The sequence below is a fragment of the Antechinus flavipes genome, chromosome 3, assembly GCF_016432865.1.
Source record: "Antechinus flavipes isolate AdamAnt ecotype Samford, QLD, Australia chromosome 3, AdamAnt_v2, whole genome shotgun sequence".
Classification (NCBI taxonomy): Eukaryota; Metazoa; Chordata; class Mammalia; order Dasyuromorphia; family Dasyuridae; genus Antechinus; species Antechinus flavipes.
The window spans coordinates 9741466-9768666 of record NC_067400.1 but is presented as its reverse complement, the minus strand read 5'-3'; the positions used below and the strand labels follow the sequence as shown (position 1 = coordinate 9768666).

The window sequence follows — 27201 nt, the reverse complement described above, 5'->3', positions numbered from 1 at the left end:
TTTGGGGATCCAAGGTTAAAAGTCCCTGCCTTGGGTGATATCCAGAAACTCCAGAAACTCTAGATCAAGAATCCAGAGCTTAAATGTCAGAAAACGGAATCTCTGCCCCCTCCACTGAGTTTGTCCCTGGTCGGCCAGAGCCACGGGGGAAAAGGGCCTCCTTGGCAGCTCTTACCTCTGTGATTCGCTGGCCCGGGGGCGGCATCTGCAGAGAAGGAATCAGGTCCAGGATCTTATTCCCACTCACTTCTTCCACGGAGGAGAAGCCAAACAATTGAGCAAAAGGACTGTCACACGATATGACATTACCCTTAGGGAAAAGTACACAGTCACCTTAGTGGGAAATACGCCACGATCACAGTTAATTGTGCATCTTTCAGGTTCATCAAACCTCAGTTTATTTGGGTAAAAAAAAATAAGTTAAAGCTGCCTCTACTTTAGGGGTGCAGATGATTCAAAAGCAAGTCTCTTTGTAAACAACCCTCGACTCAAAATCACCTATGAAAAACACAAAATGGAAACAATCCCTCCCCATCATTTCTTTGAGAAAAATTGTCTCTAGTTCTCAAAAAAAAAAAACCCTCAAAAAACCACCATCAGCTACTACACTGAGTGGTCTGGATATACTTGGTACCCTGTGGGACTTTTCCTTTCTCTTTTTTAATGGCAGGCCTGGAAGGACAGGCCGCCCCCGCTGCTCAGCCTGGGAGCTCCGACCGGGTGCACCCTGGTTAGGACCAGTTCGGCCTCCCCGATGGCTCCACGCCAGGCTCAGTGCGGGCACCCGCCTGCTGCAGCTCAGGATCCCCCAGCCTCAGCCTCTCCTAGGTGGGAGGATAGGGCCGTGCCAGTAAGTCTAGGGTAACGTTTCAGAGAAGTTCATCTCTTTGAAAAAAACTTTCACTCCCCAAAGAGGATGAGAGAACATTTTCCCAAACGATCCTACTTAGATGTGTATTTTTCCTATTGCCAACCCGATTAAGCAAGTATGAGAAAGTTCCACTGTGAGAACTCCCTTTCATCCGTTCTGATTACACCCCATCTATCACTTGGCAGATAACCAGAGGGAGCCACAGGATCCCCATAAAGGATAGATGACTTCTCCAGAGTCACACAGCTAATAAGTGTCAGGGGCAGGATCTGGACAGAGACCCACGGATCCCCCTACCACGCCAGGGAATGTGTGGCAATAATGAAAACATGTGTCTCTGGGCTGGGTGACAGAAAAACCTGAGAGACCCAACTTCAAATCCAGACTCAGACACTTGCTAGCCAAGGGATCCTGGGCAAGTTCTTTCACCCTGTGTGCCTCAGTTTCTTCATCTGTAAAATGAACTGAAGAAGAAAACCGTTCCAGTATCTCTGCCAAGGAGACTCCAAATGGGGTACAGTCGACAACACTAAATGGCTGACCCGCAAGTCACCTCAGGAAAGAGGCCTAAACCAAGCTTCCCCCCAGGCCCTAGGCCATCCCACAGAAGCCTCTCTCACATCAGAGGCTCTTCATTCCCCTAAATGTATAATGGGGAGAACTAGGGTGAAGCTGAAATGACAGATGGCATTTCACTTGGGAAACGGAACGCCAAACTCACGTCTCTGTGGAAAAAGATCTCAGCGGTGAATCTTTCCACGGGCTCCAGCAACACGACTAAGCAGCAAGAGGAGCTGTCGTGCTCCAGATTCTTCAACCAGATGGAGACAGGAATCTTCTCCTTGTTGGAGCTGACGATGTCCACCTGGGAATGGAACGGGCTCAGAATCTCCCCACCAGCCGGCGCGGGCGGAAGCCCACCCCGAAGCCTACTCCGGGCCGCCTGAAGCTTTCCGGCTTTGTCACGGTGACGGGGCCAGCAGCAGGACCGTCACCTTTCAAAGCTGAATGACTAAGGGAAATGACCCCACCGGCTCAGTGGGGTGGACAGCGCTTCCCTAAGGGACGCGGGAGATGGTCTCGGAGGGCAGCACTCTCCAGCCCTTGGGATTGGACAAGACTGGCCCTGGGAAAGCAGAGTCTTTCCAGCCGAGAAGGCCTTCCAGCCCTGATGAGGCATTGCAACAGGATTTAAGGGAGGATTTTTCTTCCTCAACTACACCTGATGCATCAGGAAAAGCAAAAAGTACACTACTTCTTAAATTGACTATTCCCCCAATTCTGTTTACTTTTTCTTTTTCTATTTCTCAAGAATCCTGAATGGATCTACTCAAAATGCCTCGGAGTCACAGAATGACAACGCTAGAAAGGATCTTAGAATTAGCTCATTTGATCCTTCCAAGAACACTGGGAGTTAGATACCATCACCCTGCCCATTTCAGAAGTAGGAAGCTGAGGAAGCTGGAGTCAGAGGACATGGGTTTATCTGTGTACTCCTGGGCAAGAACAGCTAACATAGTGGCTCTCTCAGATCCATCTGGGCCCCAGATCCTTCCTATGTCAGTCCTAAAATTCAGATTCAGTAATCCTCCACCAGGGAAGCCTGGGACCCCCTTCGATTCCTGGAGGTGCTGGGCTTAACCAAAAGTATCCCCGAATGGCCACCATTGTCGGGAGGAGGCTCCGTATCTTTCCAGCTCCAATTGTGCCGGGGCGGCCTTTGAGAGCTGCCTCCAGGACACAGTAATAAGGTGACATGTGAACAAAGTTGAACTAGAAACCATCATAAATATTTTCTAAATTCATGTCTACCTTAGAATTCATTCATGTTCATTTCACATTCATTTTGACGTGGCCGGATACATCTGGAGAATCGGGCTTCAGTATTTTAGTTTTGAGCTCTACGTCCAATGTCCAGACCTCAATCTAATTATGTCCAAGTATGGTGTACGGTCAAAAAACACTTCCACCAAAAGTGAGTGCTCAGGAGAACACACTCTCCCATGACTTAAATGTTCACTTCTCAAAGAGACCTGCTAATTAAACTCTGGATATGAAAAATAAATATGGAAATACCAACTTTAAGGATGGGAACAATTATGAATTTTGAAGGCTGACGCAAAGCAGGGCAGACTCTGGGCAAAATGCGTAAGGACAGAAGGCAGGCCCGGCTTCCAAGGCACGAAGCCCCCACTCACCACCGTTCCATAAGCGATGACATTTTGTCCATCCGTCTCACCAGACTCCTTAAGTAATGCCTCTACTATGGAAGTGCTGGATTTAGAAAAGAACAGTGGCAACTTCTGACCAATCAGATCTTGACTGCAATAGCCAAGCAGCTCACAAGCTTGGTCGTTGACAAGAAGGATCTAAGAAGGGACAGAGGGGGGAGAAAGCACAAGTGGATCAAAGCATCCCCCAACGGTCAAACACACACCGATGCTGTGACTTGTTACCTCGCTAAGCACCCCAGAATGCTTCTGGCTTCCCTACCCCCTTGCCATCACATCCAGCTCTAAGAAATGTGCTTAACCAAGGAAATAAGACTTTCCTTCCCTATGCACCACTGAACATTTCTAGTCTGCAGACCAAAAGAAAAGCCCAATGATAATACAAGAGTTAGACTATTTTATCCAGTCCGTGAACTACAATCTTCTAATCATAAATATGAATGCTAAAAATGCAAAATCGCATCAACAGGGCCACTAGCTTCTAAGCAAATGTATTTAGAAAACTGAAACACTGTAAGTTTATTTTTCTCTGAATTGGGCTAATAGCTAAGCAGATAACGGGAAATGGTTGATCCTTCCTCTCCCTTGAATCTTCAGCGTTACAAACAATGTATGTCAATGCGGCAAGAGTCTATAAATTCATCAGTGTGAATATTCCTTCTATCAACACAAACCTGGAGAACTGATGAAAAATCTTTTACCTTTCAGCCAATATGGTGAAGAAGGAATGAAAAATCCAATTGGAGTCCACCTAACATCAACTTCACATGGGTTTATTTACTTTACAAAGATGGACCTTCTTGTGATGAAGAGAACCATCTACACCCAGAGAGAGGACTGTGGGGACTGAGTGGAGATCACAACATAGTATTTTCATTATTTTTTTTGTTGTTGTTGGCTTGCATTTTGCTTTCTTTCGCTTTTTTTTTTTTCCTTTTTGATCAGATTTTTCTTGTGCATCATGATAATTGTGGAAATAGGTATAGAAGAATTGCACGTTTAACATATATTGGATTATTTGCCATCTAGGGGAAGGGTGGGAGGAAGGGAGGGAGAAAAAAATTTTGGAACACAAGGTTTTGCAAGGGTGAACGTTGAAAACTATATGCATATGTTTTGAAAATAAAAAGCTTTAAAAATAATTTTTTAATTAAAAAAACACAAAGATAGACCTAAATATTCTGTCTTAACACTACTTAACAAGCACCCCAATTCCAGCTGATTGATTTGAAGTACCAATACAAAAAAAGGCATTTCTATGGTTGGTTATCAGGTTATCCTACCTTCATTGTCCTCAATTCCACTATGAATATGGCTTTATTTGGGGCACACACACATGAGGACAGAGACTGTTTGGATGACCCCGAAGGCAAGTTAGCCAGTAAGGAGTTAAATATGGAAGTGGACAGTTCAGGATGTTGTGCATGGGACATGATGCTGAAGCGGTTTGTACAAATCTTCTGGGCAACCAGTGAAGACATGCAATAGGTGTTCCATTTGTCTTCTGAAAAGGAAAAGAAAAGGAGAGAGTGAGAGCTTCTGCAGCTGCTAAGAATCTGAGAGGTTTTTTAATATTTTTTTTTCAATCAGCAAAAATCTACTTTTTCTCCCTTCCACCCCTGCCTTTTCCCCCAACAGAGAATGAAAGAAAAACACAACCCATTACAAATACCCATAGGTAAGCAAAAGAAAGTTCCTCTTTGTCCATGTAGAAAAACAGACTTATCTCCTTCTGCCCTAAGTCCTTCACCTCTATCAGGTGGGTAGCATGTCATCAGTTATGCGGAATTAGTTGGTCATCACACTGATCAAAGTTCCTAACTCTTTCAAACTTGTTTGTCTTTACTATAGTTGCCCCTGTACAAACTGTTCTCCTTCTGTTCACTGTTCTCGGCATCAGTTCATACAAATCTTCCCAGGTTTCTCGGAAATAATTTCTTGCAGCATGTGAATATGCCATCATATTTATATACCATACCTTGTCTAGCCATTCCCCAATTGACAGGTACCTTCTGAAATCCCCATTCTTTGCCACCTCAAAAAGAACAATAAATTTCCATATCCTTTTTTTTTTCCCTTAGGATTAATCTCTTCCTTAACCTTTTTTGTTCAACTCCTTGACCCCTTTTGGGGTTTCTCGGCAAAGACATGGGGTCAATTGGCCATTTCCTTCTCCAGCTCATTTTATGATGAGGAAACTATGAGGCAAACTAGGTGAAGTGTCTTGCCCAGGGTCACCTGTCCAGGCACAAGACTCTACCCACTGCAGCACCCCGAGGCGGCCTTTAGCCTGCCCTCCCTCTCGTTCCCCCCTTCTCCCTCACATTTCTATACCCAGCTCTGTGGCTGTGCTATTATTCCTTGATCAATTTAGACAAGAATGAGATTCAAGTGTCAGTCATTCCCACCTTGTTTGCACACTCACAATTTCCCCCTCCCTCTCTCTTCCCTTTCCTCTCTAATGAATTCCTCTGGTAGGACCATCCCAGGCTTTGTCTAATTACATTCACTCTATGACTTCTGATGATAAGTATCAAAATGGTACACACGTATCATCTCCCCATATATGATGTAAGCAAATCATCATTATTAGTCCCTTAGGATTGTTTATTCATGTTTACCTTTTTCTGTTTCTCTTCACTACTATGTTTGAACTGGAGGATTGTGGTTGTTTTTTTTGGGGGGGCAGGAAGTTTTTTGGTAGCTCTAGTCTTTTCATCAAGAATATTTGTAAGTCTTTTAGCTCACTGAAAATCCATTTTTCCTCTCTATGATTATATTGTTTTTCTGGCCAAGTTATGTTTGGCTTGAAGTATGCCTTTTGAATATCACATTCCAAGTTCTCTGCTCCTTTGGAGGAGTTGCATTAAATCATGCGTGATCCTAAGGCACGTGTGCCTTAGTATTTAAATTTCAAGACTTTCTGGCTGCTTGGGGTATTTTTTCATTGACCTGGGAGCTCTGGATCTTGGCTGTGATGTTCCTAGAATTTTTCATTTTGGGTTAACTTTCAGGATGTGACCAATGAGTTCTATTCCACTCGGTGCTCGAGTTTTAAGAGTTCTAAGCAGTTTTCTTTTAACATGACTTGAATTTCTTTTTTGGTTATGACTTTTAAGTAATCTAAGGTTTCTTAAATTTTAATTCCTTAAACTGTTTCTAGGTCAGTTGTTTTTTATTATGAGATAACTTACTTTTTTTATTTTTTACTGTTTTAACATTTCTTGTCTCATAGAGACATTGGCTTCTATTTGGTCCATTCCAACTTTCAGGGCATTTGTTATTTGGGCAAAATTTTGTGTCTCTTGTGCCAAGCTGTTAATTCCCTTTTCAATTCTTTCTTGCACAATTCTCTTTTCCCAATTTTTTTTCCTCAATTGTTCCTGAGGAATGACCTTTATTCTGAGTGTACACCTTCCATCTCCCTTGGAAGATTCTCTGAGGGAAGAGAAAAGAATGTGGGTGGAGAGCGGGACGCACGTCTCCGGCTGTGCAGATCCAACTTCCATCTGGGACTCCGCATCTCCTGCCTACTGTCCGGCCTCCAGAGGGACTAAAGGCCTTCCATCTCAGGCTCCTCTGGTAGAGTAGAGCCTTCTGCCCAATCACATCACAAACATTCACACTCACACCCATTTCAGTGACTTGGAACTCCTTCTGGTCCCCATTCTCCACTAGCTGATTCCTTCTCCCCCACCTTCTCAGTCCTCTGGAATGCCTCCATCTTCAATCTGGGATCTTCACGCCTTGCTCTGTGCTCGCTGCCATTTCCAGCTTCTCTCCCCATCTCCAAGTTCATCACTCAAGCAGACCCCTCTTCCCTCACATTACCTCCACCCTAGTTCAGACCATCATCCCCTCACGCCTATCCGGAGGCAGTAGCTTGGCCAAGGTACTACAAGGTACTTGGCTAACTCCCAGGGGAGGGCCTGGAATAAGGGAGATGCTTAATAAATATTTATTGGACTCACCATATTCACAGACATATTTTTAATTCTTTATCTCATGCAGGGATTCTAGTTATAGTTGTGTCCATCTGAACTTTCTCAGAGGCTTTGCTCGCAAACACTTTCAAAGTCATTCTCTGCTGAGGAGTTTCTTGAGCATCTCCCATCAGCATAATTTCTGTGGTCAGATTTTATTTTTTGGTTTGTTCATTCTTTCGTCTTGGTTCCTGACTCCAGACTAGATGTTAGAACATCTAACATTTTGCTGGACGGAAGGCCTAGGCTGGTCTGGGACATGCAAGCCTCCACAGTGGTCTGATCGTGGGTAAAACTAGTGAGAGCTCTGCAAGTTCCTGGCCTGGATTTGGGTCTGAGCAAGAGTAGATGCTGCTGTCCTCCCCTACTAGTGAGCTGCAAGGTCCTTTTGGGGTGGGGTTTCTGTGCCAGTCATTCCTCTGCAAGTTTCAAAGTGGGTCTGAAGGTGGAATGGAGACGCTGGCTCCACTCCTGGGAACTTGGGTACGGGTCCCCTCCTCAGTCCATCCTGGATCCGTGATTTGCTGGTACTTCCTCCCACCATCCTATAGGAGTTTGGGGTGTCCTGCTACAGCTCAGAATCTCTTCTCTCCTTGACACTCAGACTCTCTCTGGGTACCCTTCAGGGTGTTTCTGATCAAATCCTATCCCCAGCATCTCTAGACCTTCCTAAATGTCTCCTGATGCCCACTTTGGCTGGAAAGGTAATACACTGTAGCTTTTTCTTGGATTTCCTCAGCAGGATTCAGATGGGCACATGTTCTAGATTTGTTTGGAGGCCTTTGGGGGGGGGGTGAGAATGGAGTTCAGTAGGACGTCTTCCTGTTATTCTGCCATCTGGGCTTTGTCTTTGCATTTATTTGGCTTTTAAAATTTGATTTTATTGATATCTTTTTTTTACATTTATCCCTTTTATCCCTTGTTGTCTTTCCTTCCTAAGAGCTTCCTCTTAAATAAGAATATTTTTGAAATATGTGAAACACAGTCCAAAATCTTGCAGAAGGACCAAAATGAATTTGTGAATATTGAAAATTCATTCCAACTTGACTCTTCAACAATGAAGTGATTCAGCCCAATTTCAATAGATTTGTGATGGAAAAAGCCATCTGCATCCAGAAAGAGGACTATGGGGATTGAATGTGGATCGCAACATAGTATTTTCACCTCTTCAGAGTTCATCTTTGCTTGCTTGTTTTTTCTCTGTCATTTTTTTTCCTTTTAGCTCTGATTTTCCTTGTGCAGCACAATAAATGTGGAAACACATTTAGAAGAATTGCATTCGTTTAACCTATATTGGATTACTCGCTGTCTAAGGGAGGGGAGTGCAAGGGAAGGAAGGGACAAAAATTTGGAACACAAGGTTTTGCAAGGCCTGGAGCTAAGTCTTCAGTAAAGATGCTCAGTTTCAAGCCAGTGGTCTCTTTCTAGCTTGGGCCCTCTGACCTTTCCCCTTAGATCTACAAAAAGGAGCCTTTCTGGGCTGACCTTGACCCACTACAAATGGGCACTCTTGGGGTCCAGCCATTCTGCCAGGCCCCAATCCCTGCAGCATTTATTACTCCTTCTACGCCTGGCCCGGCCCATTCTAGGTGACGCTACTTGGGCCCTTGGGGAGCCTCAGAGGTTCTCCAATGACTTCTTTAATAAAACTTCCTGTTCTCCTTCTATCTGTCTTTACCCAGAGGCTTTCCCCAGTGCTTTTGCCCCTCCTCTCACTCTCTGGTCAGTTCTGGCATCTACTCCTTCCTAATGCACCCACTAGAACTCCCACCTTGCTCTTCTTCCCTCCCAGAGCCGTATTCCAGTCACCAGTCGCACTCCAGCAACAAGGACAGAGGGCAGCGGGCCTCCCCACACCAGGAGGTTCACGTCATCTCTGCCTGCATTTGGGGAACTAACATCCACCTTCAGAGCCCTGGGCTTTCCCGGCTCCTTCCTCCAAGGCTGCTTCCTGTGGGCGCCCAAGTTTTCAGACCGCCTTTCCTCGTGATAGCTCGTCGCATCTGTCAATGGCTAAGCCAAGGCACCTTTCTCCCTCCTCTGCCCTTTTCAGTCTTTGGAGCCAGACTTGCCTGTCACGAGCTCCCAGGATCTTGCCAGATGTCACCGGGGAATGTTTAATCAAACGAAGACAAATACAACATAACCAAGAGTTGGCATTTGTGGTTTTCCTAGTCAGCTTGCAGGGATCCATTCCTGTTTGAAGCCCATCCGTGGCCTAGAAATCCACAGATCGTCTTTGGGCACCATCTTCTTGGACAGATGGCCATCCCTCAACTAGCTCTTTTTTCTGTATCCTTTTGACTGTAACGGGTGGCAAGAACCCAAAACTCACACATCCTTGTGGTCCTGGATTTCTTGTCTAAGGCTTGTTCATCTTAGCTCAGGCTCCCGGGAATACCATCTATGACAACCACTAGAAGTGTGGGGAAGTCATTAGTTTTGAAAGGTCTTTGGTAGGTTCTCCGCAAGGTTTTTGGATTCAGGATGCAAAAAGATGCTTGAATTCTCTATTGTTAGCTGCCTCCAACAACCCTTTATCTCCTCTTCCCCTGATCTTTATTGGGCATTTTACAGAGTGGAGAATTGTCTAAAATTAGCTTTCATTAAAAAATCAAACAATCAGGAGACTTTTAAAAGAGGTTTATATAAAGCACAAAAGGACAATAAGTACAGTAAAACCTGATTGATTAGGTGCATTTAAAGAAAGGACCTTCAGGTTTGTGAAAACTGTTCATTTTATCACCTTTTCAAGAAATGTGATTTTATTGGCAAATAATGAGAAAAGTGATTATTAACTTTAATGATTTGGGGAGATCCAGAATTCCCCCTTTTTCTTAAGTTCTGATTTTAAAAAGTTCAGTCTCTTGAAGGACACTGCTGATAATGAATAGACTAACTTTCTTGCTGAGACCCCACCCAGGTGGAGTAGCCATTGGGTTCTATTCAGGCTTGAAAGGTCATAAATTCTTTGTATATATTGCCAAAGCTGGGGTGTTCTGGTACAGAGATAGTTTCTCTGTCCAAGGATGACAGGATGTCACTCAGCCCTTCATGTAATGTTCTCTTTCTCATTAACTGCTAGCCAATCAGAGCCACTCCTCTTCCAAAAGAACATATGAGTCCTACGTTCACTGCCATGATTGTCTTTGGCCTAAGGGAGAGGGCCAAATAACCCTCCTTTTACTAATAAACATGCCAGCCTAATTAATAAAACAACAAAATTACCCAGAAATCATATATTTCAAACCTTCTTAATTGTCTTTATATTTTAGTGCTTTGAACTAGGCTAACAAAGGAACATTGCATTGGAAAAAGGAAATATTGTTAGAAATTAGCAAATCAGAGGAAAGGAAAAATTATAAAAAATAAAGTAGAGAATAAGAAAATGCAGAAGGAATCATAGAAAGCAAAGTACCTTTAAAAATGACAAGTAATCTAGTTTTTTTTCAAGTAATCAGCATGAAATGAAAATGAATGTTTTATAGTAAAACCTCTTTTGTAAGTTGTACTATGTATAGAGAAATGCTCTCTTTTTTGTCTTTATGACTATAAGTTCAAAATGAATTTTTAAAAATTTTAATATAGAAGAAAGAAGAAAAAAGAGGTGGAAGGAAGCAAATCAGGAGGGCTTTGTTATGCTCTACTTCTATGAGACCAAGAGGAAACGTAGTCGTAGGAGCCAGAAATCCAAAATTCTAGTACCAGCAACGTATACCACTGATAGCATGACCTGATGAAAGGGAACGAATAATGCCTTCTGCTGTATTTTTAAAATGCTATTCTTAACATTTTTTAAAATTTTGAGTCCCAATTCTCTTCCTCCCTTTGCCCCTCTTCCACTCATCGAGAAGGCAAGAATGCAATATCAATTATACAGGTGAAATCCTAAATAACCTATTTCCAAACAAGCCTTGTTGCCAAAAAAAATAAAAATAAAAAGCAAGAAAAATAAAGTCTAAAAGAAAACGGAAATGAGCAAATCAAAATCCCTAGCCAAAACTACTGCTGCTTCATACACTTACAACTCTGTTGTATCAAATGAATATTTTTTAATGCTTCAACATACTTTCAATTAAGTAAAAATCTTTAAAATTTCAGAATTATAAAATATTAGAACTTTGCAGAATCTTAAATGACATCTATTCCAACTGCTTTCCCAAGCAGTCTTAAGGGAAATCTTGGTTTGGGCTTCACCCTGCTCAATGAAACAAACTCAGGAAAAGGCAAAAGCATTTTATCAGCACACCAAGGCAGCGAGCAGTTGGAGTGCACCTGGCCCAGATATCCACACACTGTTTTATACATAGGAGTAAATGACTTATTAGGGCAGGAAAATACTGATTGGTCCAAATAGGATGAGAAGATGAATTTGGTGCCTCCTCCTCTTCCCTCTTCCTTCCCTCCCCTCTTCCCCCCACCCAAGATACAAGCACAGGAAAAATTTCATTGTCATTCTCCACAGGCTTATACATCAGCCAAAAATCAAACAAGGGTTATCCATGTAGTCTCTTAGGCTGACTTTGCACAGCAGGAATATTGGGTTCTTTTTCAAAGAGCAAAGATCAACACCTATTAATGTGAAAATAGAGACTGTGCTATCAACCCAGATTTATGATATAAATAATCTCTCAAAGAGAGAAGGGGAGGGAAAGGAGGAGAAAGTAAACAGCTTAATGTCCATAGGATGTGAGGCAAGAAGCACTAATAAATTCAGATATATCCAGCCCCAACTTCTCTCCTGGGCTTTAGTTCAGCATCATCAATTGCCTCTTGGATATTTCAAATCATTATGTCCCCAAGTACATCTCAAACTCAACTTATCTAAAAGAAAACACATTCTGTTCGTCCTTTACAGACTACCCTGCTTCTGTCAAAGAAACAAACTAGCATCCTTCCAGTCTACCAGGTCTGTGAGCCTGACATGACTTGGTCTCCCTCCTCCTCCTCCTCCTCACTGAACATATTCCAGGAGCTGCCATTTCTACTTCTCACAGCACTCTCCCTCCACTCCCACTGCCGGCATCCTAGTGCAGACCCTTAGCATCTCTCACCTAGGCTGCTGTAGCCTCCTAATGAGTCTGCTACTTGATCTTCCAGTCTCTCACCGAGAAGTCTATCCTACACACTGCTGCTAAAGCAACTCTTTAAGCACAAATCTGACCATTTATTCCTCTACTCAGTCAGCTCCAGTGGTGAAAAAAGTAAAACAAAAAATCTATTCCACTTTACTGCAAAAACTAGCCCCATTTTTGTCATCCGAGATGGTGCTCTGGGAGAAGGAGAGGGAAAGCTACTTGGGACAACTATGTGGTATAAAAAACAAAATATAAGTAAAAACCTACTTAAAATATTCTTCGGAATGGGAAGCTTTCAGGAAAAAAATACCCTATTTTGAAGAGCAAAAGAGCACTTTCAAAGAATTCTCATTTTAAACTCACACCTTCTTAACTGTAGTTTGTCAGACTCATTCTACTAAAAGCTGCTCTCTCCATAGTTACTGATGATTTTTTCCCCTAAGTCCTCAAAATTTTGATATTTTTTCTCATGTTATCATTATCTATAATTAAATTATGAAGTGCTTCCATTTGTTCTGTGATTTGTCCCAGCCATTCTTTAGGATTAAGTTTCCAATTCATGTTTTTTCTTTATTTCAAAGGTCCTTCATTGAACATAATTTTTATTGCATTGTGGTTAGAAAATATGCATTTAATTTTTGTCTTTGAAGCTTTTCTTATAAATGTTTTTGAGTTTTCTCTTCTTTGGGGTTTATTTTGAGCTTCCCTGTCCCCATGACAGCTCTTTTTGATGGGATTGTTGTTGTTATTTTTTTTTTTTTTTTCTGTTTCTTTGCTCATTCTTCCAGCCGACTTCTTGACTCTGGATGTGATTTTCATGCTAGAATCTGAACACTTCTGGCAGAAATATGTGGCTTGAGTGTCTTCTTACATACGTGTGCTGCTTTCACAGCTCAGGTTGGGGTCTGCAAGCTTCCAATACTCTTAAAATGATGTGATCCAAGGTGATGAGCTCAGTAATAAGTTCCAAATCCGGATGCACCTCGGTTGGAAGCTTCAACAGAATGATGATGGGCTTGGCCACTGTTAGCTCATTACTAACAAAGTAAAGAATAAGAAAATGCAGAAGGAATCATAGAAAGCAAAGTACCTTTAAAAATGACCAGTAATCTAGTTGTTTTTTTAAAGTAATCAGCATGAAGTGAAAATGAATGTTCTACAGTAAAACCTCTTTTTAAGTTGTACTGTGTACACAGAAATGTTCTCTTTTTTGTCTGCAGGTTCAGAAAGCTTCCCCTTTGATCTGGGAATACAGGTCTGCTTCTCCAGGGTAGAGGTTAGAATTAAGTCCTGATCTGCTCCTCAGATCAATCAAACAATGGCTGTTTTTGTTCCCTGTTCAATAAACAGCTAGTGACTGCTGGCAAACACTCCTTTCCACGCGCTCTCTTAGCAGATTCTCCCTTTGACTCTGACCCAGAACTGTGTTGTTAGCCACAGAGCTAGCCCCAGTTAGCACCAGTCCCTGTCCCCTTTGCAAGTTCAGAGATGTCCTGGGGTCTCTTCTAGCCCTGGGGCCCTCTCTCAGCTTTCTCATGCAGCCTGTTCCTGTCCACATACTTTTCTGACTGCCTAGGCCTCCATGGGCTGGAAAACCATCTCACTGTGACTTTTTCTTGGATTTCTTGATCAGGTAGATTTTCTAGACATTTGAGGAGGTTTGGTAATTGAGCTGTATTACTTCCTGCTACTCTATCACACTGCTTTTCACTCACTTCAGTCCTGTTCCCATTTGGGGTTTTCTTGGTAGAGATCCTGGAGCACCCAGCCATTTCCTTCTCCAGCTCATTTGACAATTAAGGAAACTGAGGCCTGCCCAGTGAGACTTGGCCAGAGTCACACAACTGAACTCGGGTCTTTCTGACGCTGGGCCTGGCACTCTGTCCACTGTGCCAGCTCGCTGCCCGTCCTGACTCCCAGGGATCTCTTGCCTTTTGGCCTTTTCTCGATCCCCATCCTTGACTTCTGTCCTTGATGCTTTCTCATTTCCGGGCCCGTCCTGGTCCTTGCCCTGTCTATCCGGCGGCTCCTCCTCCTTCATTGAAGGTACGCCCACAGACCACAGGAGTCCCCCAGGCTCTGTTCAGAGCCTCCCTTTCCTTTCCTTCTCTACTCTCTTGTCAGTGATCTCATCAGCTCCTAGAAGCTCAGCCATCACCTCTAGGTCAGTGGTGCTAGGCCCTCTTTATCCAGCTGACCCATCTCCCTGACCTCCAGTCTTGCATCTCCAGTTAGACACCTCAAACTGAACATCTCATAAATATTTTAAACTCATTACAGCTGAAATTAGTCATTATCTTCCCCAAAAAACCATTCTCTCCTTCTGAACTTCCCTATTCCTATCCAGGGAACCATCATCCACTGGGGCTCTCGACAGAGGTACCATCTTCATGCCTTCACTCTCATTCACCCCCATGGCTACCGGGCAAGGCCTTTGGATTCCGACGGCACGTCTGGGCTGAGCTTCTCCTTCTCTCTGCTCCACAGCCACCAGAAGGCTTCCTTTCTGGAAAAGCCTCTCCTCCATTTCCCCCATTCAATAAAGGCCAGTGTCTGCCTGTGGCCCCCAGCACCCAAAGTAAAATCTTCTGCCAGGCCTTTAAAGGCCTTCTTCTCCTCCCTTTGCAGGCTTCCTGTGCCTTCCTCTCCGTGTGGCCCCCAGCAGAGGCATCGGAGCCCTGGGCCACGGCTCACAGCTCACACTGCCGAGGGCAGCCGGGAGAAGAGCAGAAGGCAGTTCCTGTCCCACTGTAATGCGGCCAAGAAATTCAACGTAGGTGCTTTTCTGAGTCATTATGGGGTCCAGAGAGATCCTGAGGTCGCCTCGTTGGCTATTCTTTCCCTCTGGATCCTGTGTCTTTTCTCTGGCTGACCCTCCATGCCAGAAATGCTCTCCCTGCTCACTCACCTCCTTCAAGTCTTAGCTCAAACCTCCTTCTTTTGCCAAGCCCAGAGTGCAGAGCCTGCCCCCCAAGACTGCCTCCAAATCCCCCCCCCCCATCTAGTCCACACAGGGCTGTGGTCGCCAGCTCTTCCAGTAGAATCCGACCTCCTTGAGGGCAGGACCTATTTTTGCTTGTCTTGCATTCTCAACATTTCGCATAGTTTCTGGAATGCAGGAGATACTTAATAATGGTCAGTAGGTCAATAAACATTTATTAAGCACTTACTATATGCCAGGCACCATGGAAAGCACCGGGAATACAAGGCAGAAGACAATCTCTGTTAACCAACAAATGTGTGCAAACCCCTTACACCGGAGAGATATCAAGAGCACTCGCTCGCACCCTTACTGCGCGCGCCGGGTTCCCGAGGCATCCACGAGGAGCCCAGCTCCAAGGTGAAGTCCCTCTCCTTTGGGCCCCACCAATCCCCAGACACACCCACAGCTCCTGAAGCCTGGGGATGCCTGCGCCCAGCTCTTTGTTCACAGATGGGCGCCTGGCAGGACTCGGGATGTGGGCCTGGGACGAGGACCTGCCCCCCCAGGTGGGTTTTTGAAGAGCTCTAGAGACAGACTAAGGAGGAGGAAAGGAGAAGCCCCCTCCCCTCTGCAGCACCCAGAGCGGGGACCAGGAAAAGCAAGATAAGGGGGGACGGGCCTGAGCTGGGGAACCTGCCTCCCTCCCTACGTCACTTCCCATTAAATGTGTATCAGATACATTTGGTGGATTTAATATCATCCAATTGACCCTTTCCTTTTTTCAGCATGAAAGCACACGTCCTCAGGGAGTCAGCCACCAGTGACTCGGCCTAACTAAGGGCTAGGAGCTCATCCCACAGTTTTCTCTCCCTACATGGAGGCAAAAGCTTCCTTCCAGCACAAAATTACTATGGACCCAGGAAATTTTTCATAAATCTGCCTCAGGGACACAAACCTAATGGTAACCAAGGGTTAGAGTAACAGGTGTTCTTTTTTCCCCCAAATTTAACAACCACCAATATTTTTATATAAAAAAAATACAAAAGGAATACATATGAAACTATACAGTTCTCCCATAACTGAACACGCTCTCTCTCAAATATATTGTTGTTTTAAAAATAAATAAATAAAGACATGTAACAGCTAGAAAATTAAAAGAACAAGTGAAATTGCAAGTCTCCAATTAGCAAGTGTAGCATTTCCCAAAGAAATCCAAAGAGATAATTACCCGTCAGTGACTTTTTACTGTTACAGAGTCTGGTAAAGCCATTCCTCCTGCTCATGTGCTGTAAAACCCTGGGAAAGAATCTGCTCAGCTCTAGGTAATTTTCTTCAAATCGAACCGCCTCATTTTCTAATAAGGATAATCTCTTTGGTGCTAACACACCACCATCTTCCACTTCACTCTTCAAGGACATCTTAAGACCTGAAGCAGATCACCTACTTTTCACCCCTAAGAAATCAACTAGAAAAAAAAAAAAAAAGAAAAATTCATTCAAATCTATTCATCATTATCATCAAAAACTCTTTTATCAAATTCCTAACTGTCCATAGTTGTATAATAAGCATTGCACAAAAATAACCAGGCCAAGGAATCACAATTCTTTTCCATCTTGTTTTCACTGGTTATGGGAACCCTTCCAGAGAGGAGACTCCCTCTACTAAAGCAGGTTCCAGAACTGATCACCTTAGAAAGCTGCCCAGAACATGGAGAGTTTAAGTAATCAGCCCAGATTCACTCAGCAATCAGCTCTCTAGCAAATATTTGCCACATTCCCTGGAGGATTATGATAGAAAAATTAGAGATTTAAACTAGATAAACAGTACTAGACGAGCTCCTTGGGACAAGCAATAACTTTGATATGATTTTATTTTGTGATAATAAAGACCATGTCAATAGCTAGCTGGGAGTCGGATTGGAGTCGGGATGACTCAGAATGGCTGACGCTGAGCAGATAAAATCCAGCTGAGTCAGTTTCCCCATCTCTAATTAGTTTTCTGTCATCCAAATGCTGGATTTCATGCCATACACCCATTTCACGGCTTTCATTTGTTGTGGTTTTAATTCTGATTTTTAAGATTTTTAAGAATAACTATTTCTCCGGGAAAACATAGAAAAAGTTATAGCTCTCTTAAACAGAGCTTCAATAGCTGTTAAAGAGATATTGTAGCAGCTCTTGGTGTGGGGGAAGGACATTCAAGCACAGAACAAAATTAGCTGCACCAAAGCTCAAAGGAAAGTGAAGCTGAAAGTTAAAAACACCACCAAGAATTCATAAACTAGAAATGGCTGAACTAATAATCCTCATAAAAGAAACACAGACATTCAGAAAGACTTGAGAGCTGGAAGGGCTGCTAGTGGCTCTCTACAATATGGGATACGCTTCCTAAAGTTAGAAAAACAGGAAGAAGACCAGAAATAAAAAGCTGTTGTTACTATGGAGAGGAAAAATATCAGTCAGGAGAAGGGAAACATAAAAATAAATAAGAGTACTACACATTGAGAAAAGATCGTTTTTATTGATAAAACTCACTTTTTCATTCAAGACTAAAGCAAAACTATCATGAGAAAATGTCCATAAAGTCAGAGTAGCCATTAACAGAAGGACCAGTTAAAATGGAATGTAACTGGTTCCGTCCTGTTCAAGGTTAAAGGTCATAATTTGTTGGAAGCGCTAACATGCAATTAGCTCACAAACAGTAACTTCTCCCCCCAGGAGGAGATAAGACTCATCTTCCCGGCCATGCGATGCTGGCTGTTGTCCTTCCTTCTCAGAGAGGACCAAGTGCCATCACTACATTAGCATATGTGGCAGCAAGGGAACATACCAAGGAGGAACACGCAGAAGCCGGACCGAGGGAGGGAGGGACCTGTGCTTGGCTAGAGACTAAGAAGGCTCTCAGAGCTTCCGGGGCATGGTGTCCACTTAGGACTTCACCAGGACAAACACCCACTTCTGGCAAGAATGGGAAAGGGACCAGGGGAGGACTTCTCGGAGGCCATAAGACCCAGGCCTAAGCTTCAGGAAGTGATGTGACCAACAGGAAGCAGCAGCGTTGCCGACCAGTGGTTAATGGTTACTTCCTTTTCAATCCATCCCGGAAACCTTTGCAATATAATTCACTTTTCATTCCAGGGTCACATGTCATGCTGGGCTCCTCAGCTGGTGGGCTTGGACCTCTCCTTACAAGGACTGAGGAAACGCTTCCTGTTTCTATGTGGAGAGGCCTCGGATGAGTCACTTTGGGAAGGGGGTCTAGCACCCGCCCACACAGTTTAGGGGGGGCTCGTCTGGGATCTGTGACTTCCCAGAGAGATAGCTAGGATTCTGATGCAGGGCAGGTACCAGGTTGGGTTTTCTCTGTCCTGGAGATCGGACTCCCAGCCTCCCTCCCGGCAAAGTAGAGGCCCAAGGCAGAGCGCTCAGACAGAAACAGAAGCAGAAGTCTCCCAAGAAGAAGCCCGAAGGCCAGGTCACTCGGGGGCGCATAAGCCAGTGCCCTAGGGCTGTCCTTAGGCTGAAGGGACCCTGGGATCCTCAAGGCTTGGTGATCCAAGGGAAGGGGTGGTGCCCAGGAAGCCAGAAGGAAGCCCTGATAAATGGCACAGTGCTCGGGGTAGTTGCTGGAAGGGGGTGACCCCTACCCCGGGCTTGGGGATCTGGGCCAAGAGGTCAGCTCCGTGTTAACTTTATTGGATTTAATTGCTTCATAATTGACAACTTTATATGAGCTTTTAGATGTGACCAACATATAGTGCCTATGTTGACAAGTGAATTGTGTGTTTGTGTAAAGTAATCTGGAAACAAATTCAACTAAATTAAGGCCTCTAAAAGGAGGATAGTGCACAGAGTAGAGAGTTTCTTTTTCTTTCTTCCCCTTCCCCCATTCCAGCAGGGACACATGAACAAAGGGGTGAGAGAAAGAGAAAGGAAATATAGTCACTCAGTTCAGTGAAATTTGTTATTTGAGTATGATAGGAAAAGCAGTTTTAAAAGAGCTCTAATCAAAGCCCACGAAAGGGATACGTAAATTGTAATCTCTTCACACTGACTGTATTAACAGATTTAAGAGTTTGGGAATTTTAGGGAAAACAGAAAAGCACTTAGCTGCTTTTAAAACCTGGCTGCATCCTTATTTGAATCAGGTTTGCACTTTAAAAGCCTGGAGACCTGAGAATATGCAGCTCTAAATTGAGAGGAGATAAAATAAAACAAAGAAAGTGGATATCAATCAAAGAAAGTAAACAGATAAAAAATGGAGTCTTTTTCTGGAATTCCTCTTAAATTGTAAGTTTGTTAAACTTAAAACTATTTTGCGAGTAAGATTACTATTCCTGAGAAATAACTTGTTTGAGTTACATAGGTTCCAAGGAAGGGTGAGCTTACTGATAATTTACAACTTTGTAAAGTAGGAACATTGCTAAGCAGTAGAATCTTTGATGCAGTATCAAAAATGACCTTGCCTTCATGCAAATAGTTAGTATACAGTTTCCAATCCTAAATTTTAGATGAATTATCAAAATTCCCAATCAAAAACCTCCAGAAACCTAAAGAGGAAGAGACTACAACTCTACACCCAGCAAGCTTTTTCTAAACCTGGCAAGTTCACAAAGCAAGGGCTGAAGTCTACTTCCCCTGGCGAAATCCCATCATGTCCCTGGAGCCAAATCCTTCCACAAAATCTACCCATGGGCCACCCCATGGCTGTCACTACCATGGGGCCACCTCCCCTGGGTCAGCCCCACAGCACTCTGCCTCGTTCTGATGTGTATGTTGGTTCTAAATGGTAAAGGGTGAGTTACAATTGGTATTGAAGAGAGAGGGACCAGTCTGAAGGCCTAGATATCAAGGATGTCCTGGTGGAAGGAAAGAATCAGGACTGCTGTGAGAAATCTTCAAGGGTATGAAATAAAGAGCAGGACCTGAATGGGACCAGGGGAAGATTTCTCAGAGACTGTGACCCACAAGAAGGAGACAGCATTGATGACCATCGGTCAATGGTTACTTCCTTTTCAATCCAATGAACTCAAGTCTTATGTTCTATAACTCATTCCCTGTTTCCGGCCTGGGTCCACAGACCACACTGGACTGCTCAGTTGGTGTGCTTTGGACCTCTCCTTGTAAGGACCGAATAAATGCTTTCTGTTCAGATCTGAAGATGCCTCTGACTAGTCAATTTGGATAAGCAGGGTCTAGCACCCCATCTCACACAAATGTAACTAAAACACTTGTAATTTCACCCCTTTCAGAGTCCAAGAGGTTTATTTCTCACATATATAAATCTATAATATTTACATATCTCTATCAAACTACATAAACCATTCACCTGAAAATGCTTGAGGAATTTTTTTCTTTCCAGTGGGCCTAAAAGTCTTTTTCCCAGTTAAGAACAATGAATTCTGATAAATACAATGATATTCAGAGAAAGTAAATTATTTCAGAATTACAGAAATTTAAACCTTGCACCATGATATGTATCACAAAAGATCATGAAAGTTGTTCAGCAAATATAAGGAACCATAAGGAATTACAAAAATGAACAATTTCAGAGAAAATTGAGGAGAGACGTATGAACTGACACAGAGTAAAGTGAGTGCCCAGAACAAATTTATATGACAGCAATATTATAAAGAAAAACAATTTGGAAAAACTGTAGAATGCTGCTTGATGCAATGATAAATACCAAAGACAGACTGAAGATGAAGCATGTTAACCACCTTCTGACAGAGAGATGACTCAAAATGCAAAATGAGACATATATTTTTCAACATGGCCATTAAGGGAATTTGCTTGACTTGACCATACATATTTGTGATAAGGGTTTTCTTCCTTTTTTTTTTTTTCTTTTTCAAATTGAGAAAGGGTAATAAGAGAAAAACAGATGCTTGTTCATTGTTTTTTTGTTTTTTTCCAAAGCAAGGAAAAAATTCTACATGTGAGAATAAACATGTTTCAGTGAACTGGGAATTCATCTGATTCCAACCTATTTGAAAATCCATGGGCTAATGTGAAAAATGGATGGGCGTTTTGGTTTCTGGTAATGAAAATCAAATTAGAGAAATGAAACTTAAATTAGAAAACTGAAACCCACGAGAACATCAAAGAATAATCAAGCCTGATCTCCCAAAAGAATAAAAACTCCTTGGGAGCAGGGATGGACTTTAGTAATCAAAGATGGTGACCTGATATTTGAAAAAAATATTTTATTTTTTAACCTTAGCCCTTCTCCATTACCTTTTCCCCCTTCTAGAATATAAGCTCTTTACAAAGGGTAGAGACTCTAGCTATATAATAAGGGGTAGTGATTCATGCCATATAACTTCTGTAATAGCCAATTAGTGGTGAATCAGGAGAGGACTTGTGCTTCAGGATAGGAAATAAAATGTTCCCTTTGGAGTTTCAAAGGTATTCACCTAGGCATCCATTCTAGCAAAGATGTAAAATAAATCTTTCCTGAATTCATCAGTGAATCAGAGGGGTTCTTGGTAAGATATTTTGTTTCTTACAGCTAAGAACAAATGGAACTTTTCTTTAAATGACAAGAAATATCAAATTAAAACCAAGAACAAACATTATCTGTAATGGAGATAAATGTGAGGCCTTCTTAATAAGATTAGGGTTGAAGCAAGGATGCCCATTATCATTATTAATATTCAATATGCTATGAGAAAGATTAACTACAGCAATAAGACCAGAAAAAGAAATTGAATAAGAATAAGCAATGAGAAAACAAAACTATAACTCTTTGCAGATAATGATGATAGGCAGAGAATCCTAGATAATCAACTAAAAAGCTAGTTGAATGGAAAATGAATGGATGCCCATCAACTAGAGAATGACTGGGTAAATTGTGGTATATGAATATCATGGAATATTATTGTTCTGTAAGAAATAACCAGCAAGATGAATACAGAGAGGCTTAGAGAGACTTACATGAGCAGAACTAGGAGATCATTACATACTTCAACAATGATACTGTATGAGGATGTGTTCTGATGGAAGTGGATTTCTTCAACAAAGAGAAGATCTAACTCAGTCAGTCAGATCAATGACAGACAGAAGCAGCTACAACCAAAGAAAGAATACTGGGAAATGAATGTAAACTGTTTGCATTTTTGTTTTTCTTCCCAGGTTATTTTTACTTTTTGAATGCAACTCTTCCTGTGCAACAGGAGAACTGTTCGGTTCTGCACACAGATATTGTATCTAGAATATACTATAACATATTTAACATGTATAAGACTGCTTGCTATCTAGGGGAGGGGGTGGAGGGAGGGAAGGGAAAAGTCGGAACAGAAGTGAGTGCAAGGGATAATGTTGTAAAAAATTGCCCAGGCATATGTTCTGTCAATAAAAAGTTATAATTAAAAAATAAAATAAAATAACATATGATTATATTAAAAAAAGAGCTAGTTGAAACAAACTTAATTAGCAAAGTTACAGAATATAAAATCCACATAAAATCAGCATCTCCACATATTTTTTGCAGAAGCCACCAGAAAGAGATAAAAAGAAAAATTCCATTTAAAATAACTACAAACAGTATAAAATGCTTGGGAGTATACCTGCCAAGACAAACCTAGGAATTATATAAACACAATTACAAAAATACATTTCATACTAAAATATATCTAAACAATTAGAGAAATATTCATTGCTGATGGATAGAAAAAAATCAATGTAATAAGAGTTACAATTCTACTTAAATTAATTTTCTTATATAATCAAATTGCCAAAGAATTATTTTATAGTGCTAGGAAAAAATATAACAAAATTCATCTAGAGGAACAAAAATCAAAAATATAAAAGGGAATCGATGAAAAGCATAGCAAAGTAATCTAGCAATAACCAATGTCAAACTATACTACAAAGCAGTAATCATCAAAATAATCTGCTACTGATGAGGTCCTAAAGGGTGTTTTGGATCAAGAGAAACCAAAGAATTGATCTCTGAGGCCAGCAGGCAGAAGGTTCTGATAGAGATCAGTTTAGCTCCATGGTGTCCCGCTTTAGGAAGGTGATCTGAAATACACATTATGAAATCCAAACCCTTTTTTATGCTCTCCCACTCTAGTTCATATTTACCATTCCTGGTGTCTATTGCATCCCTTTATTTTGTCTATAGACTCTTCCCTAAATAAATCTACCAGAGAGAATGGCCATGGTGAATTCTTCATGAATGGGACTGACTGACTAGGTGAAGTTTTCTTTTTAAGGCCTAAGTCACGTGATCCTTATTCCCAGAGGTCTTTAGAGCTTGAAGATCAGGCCTTAGGCCCCAGGCTGCAGGAAGTTACATGATCTCAAGGCCTAGAGGTCTCTAAATGTCAAACCCAGACACTGGTGACCATTGGTCAATGATGGTTACTTATTTTTAGTTTATCCAATGAAAAGGCTTGAGTCTTTTGCTATTTAAGAGGATGTTCTGCCTCAGTTTGTCAGTTCAACGAGCTGAGCTGAAATGTCTCTCCCTGCAGGGACTAAATAAATGCTTTCTCTTTGTACCTGAAGATGTCTCTGATGAGTTAATTTGGGAAAGGGATCTAGCACCCGTCCCACACATTCACATGACCATCACCCGGTGTCTACATCCCCTACATCATTCGGTGCCATCATAAACCCCAGCAGTACATTAAAAAATAGGTTAATCTATGGAACAAATTAGGCATACAATATCCAGAAGTGAATGATTACCCACTACGGATATATCCAAAGATAGAAAATTAAACTCACTATTAAACATAAAACTGGTAGGAAATCTCAAAAGCAATCGAGCAGAAACTAAGCATAGACCGACATCCTCTACTTTATACCAAGATAAACTCCAAAGGGTACATATTTTAGACAGATCAAAAGCAAAGTGGAAATTTTTACCTGTCAGATCTATGGCTTTGGGAAGAATTTATAAACAAAGAGATAAAATAGAAAATTTTGATTACATTAAATTTAAAAGATTTTTCGCAAGCTAACTAACCCCAAACAGCCACAATTGGAAGAAAAGCAGGAAACAGGAATTTCCCAGACGTTTCTCTGCTAGAAGTCGCATTTCTCCAATGTGTAAGGGAACTGAGCCAATCCTCGACTGATAAGTGGGCAAAGGATATAAACAATTTTCAGGGAAAATCCAGGTTATTAATAGTCACATGACAAAATGCTTTAATCACTTATAGTTAGAGAAATGACACAACTCTGAGGCACTACCTCACTCCCATATCATTTTGGCTAATATGAAAGAAAAGGAAAATGACGGGTGCGACGCAGTGGGAGTAGGCAGGTTGTGGAGAAATAGGGACTGGTCCGAGCACTCTGGGGACAACTTGGAACTATGCCCAAAGGGCTATAAAATCATGCAGGCTGGGGCAGCTACGTGGCGCAGTGGATAGAACACCAGCCCTGAAGTCAGGAGGACCTGAGTTCAAATCTGGTCTCAGATAGTTAATACTTCCTGTGTGACCCTGGGCAAGTCACTTAACCCCAATTGCCTTAGGGGGAAAAATGCATAGTCTCTGCCACTGCTCCTAAGAGAGCACCTGGAAGAGGAAAAGGACCTATTTGAACAAAAGTATTTACAATTCTTTTAGTAATGGCAAAGAACCGAAAACTGAGGAGATACCTCTCAACTAGGGAAGGGCTGAACAAGCTGTAGTATATCACTGGGATGGAACAGTTTTGTCCTCTAAGCAATGACAAGCAGGAAAGGTTTCAGAAAAACCTGGGAAGACTTCCAGGAACTGACGCAAAGTGAACCGAATCAGAAGAACAATGAACAGTAACAGCAACATGCTATCAATGGGCAATTGTGAAAAACAAAGTTACCCCCCTCAGTACGATGATCCAAGAACACTCCCAAGGAATCATGAGGAAAAGTGCTAATCCTCCCTCAGAAATCGAGCCGAAAAGAAGGGATGGACTTTGAGTGGAGACTGAAGCAGCACTTTGTTTTTCACTTTTTTTGTGCTTGGGGAAGAAGACAGGAGAAGATGGCAAAAATATGTTTTCCCTGACTTCATAAACACCATGGGTATCCTATTTACCTTCTCAGTGGGTAAAGGGAGAATTAGGAACTGACTCTTTAAAAAGAAAATTGTTGGCAACAATCGAGCTAGACTTCGAGAGGCGCTGTTCCTCCAAGAGCTCAATGAAAATGAGCTGAAAGGGTCCCTTTAGTGTGACTTCCTGCCAAGACGGCTTCCCCACGAGACTACCTCCCAGCTTCCCCGACCTGCTCCAGAAATCACGGCCCTGCACAGACCAAAAACCATCAGGAAATCCTGAGAAGCTGCGCCACATCCCCGTGGCGGACCGGGCAGAGCCAAAGAGGGCTGCCCCGAGTCCAGCTCCTGAGCCGCCAGCTCTGGGAGCCAGAAAGCCCAGAAGTCCTGGGGAGCAGAGGCTCCTGGGCCGGGCTCCCCCGGGGGCCCAGCCCTTTGTTCCCAGGGAAGGACAAGGGAGGGGGCCACAGACACTTCCTTCACTCCTCCCCTCCCTGTTCTTCATTATCCCTCTAGTCCGAGGCGGCCAGGAAGGCCCCCAAGTCACCCCTGCCCCGGGCTCCATGGGCCTCTGGGACTCGGGGGCTCCAGCTCAGCATCCCAGAGAAGGACCCTTTTCAAGGATATGAGACCAAAGGTGGGCCCCTGGCCCCTGGTCCCAGGAGGCGGAGCTTCTCACACACACAGACACACACACACACACACACACACACACAGACACACACAGACACATATAGACACACACCATACACGGACACATACACAACACACTCAGACACACACCACACAGACTCCTATGCACATAGACATAACCATACAAATATTCACACAGACACATATACCCCCCCACACACAGACACAGACACACAGACACATACACACACACACACACATATCCCCACACACAGACACAGACACACAGACACATACACACACACACACACACATATCCCCACACACACAGACACAGACACACAGACACATACACACACACACACATATCCCCACACACACAGACACAGACACACAGACACATACACACACACACACACACATATCCCCACACACACAGACACAGACACACAGACACATACACACACACACACACACATATCCCCACACACAGACACAGACACACAGACACATACACACACACACACACATATCCCCACACACACAGACACAGACACACAGACATACACACACACACACACACACATATCCCCACACACACAGACACAGACACACAGACACACACACACACACACATCCCCACACACACACAGACACACACACACACACACCACACAGACACACACAGACACATATATACACACCACACAGACACACACACACACACACACCAGACACATACACACCCACACACACTTTTGGGGTTCCACAACCCCAGTTTCCATTGAATCCTAAGGGAGGGAAGAAAGGGGAGAGGGGAAAGGGGGAGGAGAAAGGGAAGAGAAGGGTCGATACCAGGGAGAGGTCTGTCTCCATTTTACGGGCGAGGAAACTGAGGCTGGGAGAGAGAACGTCGCGGTTTGAGGGGACGCTCCCCATAAGGATGGGGGGGGGAGCGCGTGCGTGCGCGCCTTGCGTGAGACTCCTCGTGCCTCAGTTTCCCTCTACACTGAGGGCCGTAACTCGGGCTAGAGCTCTCACACACACACCCTCGCCCCCTCCCCCCGCTTCCCCGCCCTCACCCCAACTCAGTTCCTCCCCCCAGGAGCTCGGCCCGAGAGGCGCTCACGTCCAGTCGGGAGGCCCTAGTCTCCCCGAGCGCATGAGGGGTTCCGGCGACACCCTGAGGCGGCTCCCGCCGCTCCCTGGCTTGAAAGCCGCCCCGGGGCCCGGAACCGAGGCCTACCTGAGGGCCGGGGCCGGAGGCGGCGGCGACAGACGCGGACAAGACGGCTGCGAACCACCGACTAAAGACTCGAAGCTCTCGACTCCCCAAGAGGCGGGCCGCTTCGCGCCTTCTCAGCCCGCGGGCCAATCACAGGCCAGGATTCGGACCCCGGCGGAGACCGACAGAGGAGGTCCGCCAATCGCGTTGGCCCAGAGGACCGAACTCGAGGACTGCGGAGAAAGGAAGAAGCGCGCACTAAC

At 43.5% G+C, this 27201-nt stretch overlaps 1 protein-coding gene across 2 annotated transcripts in view; it reads right to left on the bottom strand.

Annotated features, from left to right (window-relative positions):
* Positions 1-27072, bottom strand: part of PASK (PAS domain containing serine/threonine kinase) — a 62363-nt gene extending 35291 nt beyond the window's left edge. Inside the window, exons 1-6 of one of the 2 annotated variants that reach the window (XM_051991705.1) lie at positions 26960-27024; positions 16315-16551; positions 4386-4606; positions 3070-3240; positions 1593-1736; positions 176-310 (exon numbers count right to left, since the gene is read on the bottom strand). In XM_051991705.1, coding sequence (XP_051847665.1) covers positions 176-310; positions 1593-1736; positions 3070-3240; positions 4386-4606; positions 16315-16504 — 861 coding nt within the window. In that variant the 5' untranslated portion in view covers positions 16505-16551; positions 26960-27024. Of the gene's footprint in view, positions 1-175; positions 311-1592; positions 1737-3069; positions 3241-4385; positions 4607-16314; positions 16552-26959 lie in introns of both variants that reach the window. The other variant, XM_051991706.1, reaches the window with a different exon arrangement.
* Positions 27073-27201: the final 129 nt, after the last annotated feature.